General features: G+C 36.9%; 1 protein-coding gene across 1 annotated transcript; it reads right to left on the reverse strand.

The window, feature by feature from the left end:
* Positions 1-3,460: 3,460 nt before the first annotated feature.
* Positions 3,461-5,145, reverse strand: LOC307181003 (heterogeneous nuclear ribonucleoprotein K-like). The gene has a single exon (XM_079911720.1). It carries the CDS (start codon positions 4,976-4,978, stop codon positions 3,665-3,667), a length of 1,314 nt encoding a protein of 437 aa, XP_079767846.1. The 5' UTR covers positions 4,979-5,145; the 3' UTR covers positions 3,461-3,664.
* Positions 5,146-5,755: the final 610 nt, after the last annotated feature.

Below are 5,755 nucleotides of genomic sequence, written 5' to 3' on the forward strand. Positions count from 1 at the left end.
TTTGAATATGGATATCAATATTAGTAGCTTAGGGTCACTGACATAGATAAATAGGATGATTTGGGCCCCACAAAAAGATAATGGACTCCAAAATCTAGGGTCAAGATAAGTGGGCCTTTCTCTGTGACACACAATATAAATGTGATAAATGTACTATGGTGACTGTCGCAAATGAAAATTATCTTTTGTCTGATTGCATATGTTACTAGATATTAAGGTTAATCTGTAGATGTGTTATGAGTTTAAAGAAACTGAAATCTAATTAAGCCACCAGAGAGAAAGTTATCTTTGAACTCCATTGATGGGGAGGAATGTTTGAGTTAAGTTAAATTTTTGGAGCCAGTGAAACTTACCTGAGATTCAGAGCATGTTCTCAGATCACTGAGAAGGTATATTCCATATTAGAAATATTTAAATGGACATTTTGGATGTGTCAGATTCATGTGAGTTTGGTTAGCAATAATTCACTAGAACCTAATCACCTCTGAATAAAAAATGATACACTCAAGTCTCTATAATTACAAAACTCTGGATAACTGTTGGAAGCACTCAACAATGAGGTTTTTAAACTGTTCTGTATAGTATCAATACATTAACAGAATTGGAGGTGGGATGCGGAGAGCAGAGGAGTGAGAAAAAGTGAAGGAGCTAGAAAAAGACAGAGAGGGCCAGACAATAATGATGAAAGGTCAAGACCTGAACTGAGACAAATGGCCAAGGGGCTTCTCAAAAACTATGGAAATATGATATTCGATTTCAAATTATATATTTAGTATAGTATAACTCCTCTCAATAATAGCCCTGAATCTTTAATAAAAGTCCACAACACAGAATCATTTCATGTGAGTGTCATTTGGGGAGCCAATACCATATAAAATTAAAGTAAGACATAAAATAGAGAGTAAGAATTCAGCAGAAGTTGGAAATCAGAGTCAGAGTTGGCTGGGAGAAATATAAGCCACCAGGAATTTACAGAAATCTTTGCAAGAGCATTAGACTTTCCACAAGATGAGCAAAGGAGATTTGAGATTATCTTACCTAGGTTTAATGGGCAGAGTGATCCCAGCTGGTATCTGGGTTACAAAAATCCAAAAGAGTAGATTTAAGTGCAACTAATACTTATTGCATGCAAGTCCCTGTGCTGGAGCCTTCAAGTCACAAAGATGACCCTGTGCTGAGGGAACATAAAATGTTGTAGTAGTATATACTATTTTTTTAAATTATTGCACTATGGTGTGATGGGACTTGGCACAGGTAGCATTGAGAGGCTGCTAGAGGCCATAAGAAGAAAACATGTCTTGTTTGAAATCTGAGAGCCAGAATCAAAGGCAGCCAGTATTAGTCTAAAAACCAACCTTTCTTTCAATATAAACTATCCAAGTATAAACATCTCAGTCATTTACCACCTTAATCCTACTAGTTATCACTCACTTTCAAACACAAGTTACAATAAGCCTTCCCTTCTATTTGCCTAATATTTGAGCTTCTCTACATAGAACAAAGTATAATTGTATATTATTTTTTAAAGGAACTATAGTAAACTCAGTTATCTGGGATACTTAAGAAATCCAGTCTTGTGGTTTATCAAATAATCCAAAGAAAATGAAGCTAGATTTAGGGACATTTAGCAGATGGGGTTGGATATTTGCATGTAAGATTCAAAATGCAAGTTCATCTCTTTTATTGCTCCAAGTTTTTTAAAGTGCCAGAAAAAGATTTTTTAAAAAGAATAAATCCCTGAGACCACTGGAAACAAGAGAGGGGACTACAAGGTGCTAGAAACAGAACTTTCTAAAAGTTAAGAGCTTATGGCATGGCATTTTTACTGAGAAACAGGAGAAGAACAATATCAACAGCTTAAAACATGATGAGGAAAGAGCATTTTGAAGGCAAGAGAAACTCCAAATGTAGTGAGAACACACAAAGTCAAGAAGGCAGTACCCTAGGAGAATTAGAGACAATTAATAATGGCAGATATGGAGAAGTTTAAGGAGTAAATATATATATATATATTTCTATACCAATTAATTTAAAATTTTAGATTAAATCAATTGTTTTCCAGGGAAATTTAAATTAGGTCATTCACGAAGAAGTAGGCAATCTGAATATTGTAATAACTATAACAGAAGTGATCAAAGTATGAACTATCTACCTGTCAAAGCAACAGCAGACTCACATGAAACACAGGAAAAGATGGGAAGCTACCTAACTCATTTTATGAGGCTTGTGCACCCTAATGGCAAATTGGTCAGCAGAACACAAAAAGAACAGAAGGGAGGAGGGTGGAAGTAAAGAAAATAATAGTTGAACCTCATTTAGAAACACAGATGACAAAACTGAAAATATATAATGAGTAACACATTATGATTAAATCAGTTTATCATAGAATGTCAAGTGTGGTACAACATTAAGAAAATGAATTTTTTTTCCTAGCATTTTGGGAGTTTTATTTTGGAAGTGAACTTTTAACTATCAATACAAATGCCAAGATACTACACAAAACATCCACAGGAACTTTTTTCATCTTTTTTTGAATTGTTCACAAACATTTCCTACATAATCCAACACACAACAGAGAAATGGTACATCTTTTTCTTTCAATTTGCATACAATGGAAAAACAAGAATATATATATATATATATATTTTACAAAGTTTAACTAATAGACGCTACCAAGCTGACAATTTAAGTCTATAGGTGAGAAATTATCTAATAAAAAATAATCAGAATTTATTTAGCATCAGTCACTTCCATAACCAAGTATTATTCTGATTAATAAAACTTTCTGCCATTAGGCTTTTGGTATATACTTATACCAACTACTCCATCTGTTGTATTGCTCCCCACCTTGGTTCTTCACAATTACAAACAGAAAATCGTTGCAAAGTAGGGGCAAGCATTTGCAAAAACAAACAAAAATCCCCAGCTTATTATAAGCATGAATGTGTGGTGGAATTTCCTCCCAAGCAATGGACTTTCAAATCACTTAAGAAATCACCAGAACTGAATGTGTCAAGATACTTTGCCTAAGTCCGAGATGCATTTATTTATATCCAACAGAGGACTGAAAATTAAACTTAGTGTTTAGTTTGGGGGCAGGTTGGGGGGAATTCAGCCATTTGAAAAATGACCGTCTTAAAAAAAATGACCACCAAAAATAGGTTCACTAAATTTATTTAAAATATCATAAAACGTTTCTTACAAAAGAGCATTACATTCTGCACACTGCTCTGAATAGATGCCAGGGACATATGGACTATTGTTACTTTCCCTCCCTGTCCCACCCCCCCCCCCCAAATGTTACAGTGATCACAAAGTAAAGTGTTCACAATAATTACATGGGGGGATTTTTTTTAAACCACCAACAATGAACAAAAATTAAAATTTACTCACTCTGCTGCTGTTTCAAAATTTCAATGTTAGTTTTTGCACACCCTCCCCCACCCCCACCCCTGTTTGTAAGGAACTAAAACATTACATCTGGTGAACAGCAAAGATTTCACTACACCTCAAATGCAGAACACCTATGAAGCAGAGGAATGTTGGCTTTTTAAACAGAAGCAAATAAAAAAAAATGATGCAGGACTCCTTCAGTTCTTCACTAGTCTTAGAAAAACTTTCCAGAATACTGCTTCACACTATAAAAAAGAAAAAATATCTTGCATTAGAATCCTTCAACATCTGCATACTGCTTCACACTGTTCTGCAGCAAGTACTGTGCATTTTGTATCTGGTCCTGTGTTCCTATAATGGTAATGATCTGGTCTTCGGACCCTTCTAAAGGCTCATCAATTTTGATCGACGCTCCTGACTCATGACTGATTTGTTTAATCCGCTGACCACCTTTGCCAATAATAGATCCAGCCAGATCTTTGGGAATAGTTACTTGTGTAGTAATAATAGGTCCACCAAGATCACCATATGAGCCACGACCCCCTGAATAGGAATAATCATATCCAGAGCCACCCTGTGGTTCATAAGCCATCTGCCACCCTGATGGGCTCCATGTATCTATTGCAGAGTCCCAGGTTTCATCAGCACTGAAACCAACCATGCCATCATAATGGTCTCCAGATCTTCCTCTTCTGTCATAGGCCATTAGATCTCCCCCTCTAGGTGGTGGTGGAGGAAGAGGAAGATTCCGAGCTCTGCTACCACTCCGGCCGCCTCGTCCGGGAGGAGGTGGAGGAGGTCCTCGACGAGGGCTCATATCATCATAATCTCTTCTGGATGGAGGCATGGGACGCCCACCCCGACCAGGAGGCATTCTGTCAAAACCACCTCTTCCCCGCATGGGAAATCCCACAGGACGTCCATGGCGGTCATCAAACATCATTGTAAAACCACCATAATCATAGGTTTCATCGTAAAAACTGGGATCATAAGGTTGAGCACGTCCTTTAATGGGAGACTCTGATATAAGATCAAGGATGATCTTTATGCACTCTACAACCCTATCAGGTTTTCCTCCAATAAGAACGACTCTGTCAGTGGATTGAGGACAACATTCCTGGAAAAGTTTGATTGTTGTCTGAGTGTTCTCTCGAAGTTCTTTGATTTTAGCACCTTTGACCCCAATAATTCCTCCTGCCAGACTCTGATGAATCAACAGTCTCAACCCGCAGTCAAAGTCGCTTCCTTTATAGTGTTGGTAATTTAAGCATTCCACAGCATCAGATTTGAGCCGGAGCTGGCTGGTTGCAGTGGGTGATGGCAACTGCAGGCCCTCTTCCAAGGTAGGGATGATTTTCTTCAGAATTTCTCCAATTGTTTCAATATCAGCACTGATACTCAATATGTGCTCGGGGCCACTGCTGTCTGGGACTGAAACACTGGCATTGTAGTCTGTACGGAGAGCCTTAATATTCTTGCCGCCTTTTCCAATCACTGCCCCAGCATTCTTGCTCTGAAGCAGAATGTGTAATTCAACCATCTCATCTGTGTTTCTAGATCTTTTAAAAGCTTGTTCCTCTTCCATATCTTCAGCAGGGCGTTTACCAAATTTGCCATTGGTTTCGGTGTTGGGAAAGGTTTCCTCTGGCTGTTCAGTTTCTATTTTCTTGTATTAAAGGGACACACCAATCGGGCAAGGCTACCGTCCCTATGCCGCCGCGCCGCCTCAGCCAGTCACAGCTAGACAGAGAACTAAGAAAATGAATTTGAAGGTTAAAGCAAAACACTCGCATGAACATATCAATTGGTGCCACAATATTTAATAAAATACAACACTAATTCCTGATTTTAAAGAACCACATGAAAGAGAACAAGCAAACAACCAACAAAATATGAGTGAAAAATAAATGAACTTCCTAAATGTGATTAAAGGAATCGAAAACAATACTACAGCAATGATCATATGATCATATATTAAAAGCATTCCCAGTAATATCACAAACAATACAATGATGTTTCTTGTGCTCAGTATATTCAGCATTGTAAAGGAGGTCATGGCTAATTCAATCAAAAAGAAAAAGGAAGTAATACTCTATAAACATTGGAAAGTAAGACACAAAACTATGATTATTTGCAGACATTATGATAATCTTCCAGGAAAATCCATGAAAATCAGTTGAAAAACTGAGCAGGAATTAAAACTATATAAAATTTTAAAAATATAATAAGTCAATAGCTTTCCTATATGCCAACAATAACCAAGTTGATAATATCAGGAAAACAGACTCTATTCTCAAAACCAACAAATCTAAATATAACTAGTAAAATAATCTTAAGAATAAGTATTCAATTAAAAAAATAA

Source organism: Stenella coeruleoalba (genome assembly GCF_951394435.1).
Source record: "Stenella coeruleoalba genome assembly, chromosome: X".
Lineage (NCBI taxonomy): Eukaryota > Metazoa > Chordata > Mammalia > Artiodactyla > Delphinidae > Stenella > Stenella coeruleoalba.

Coding starts and splice junctions, on each gene's coding strand:
- LOC307181003 (XM_079911720.1), bottom strand. CDS start 4,978: ATGGAAGAGGAACAAGCTTTTAAAAGATCTAGAAACACAGATGAGATG.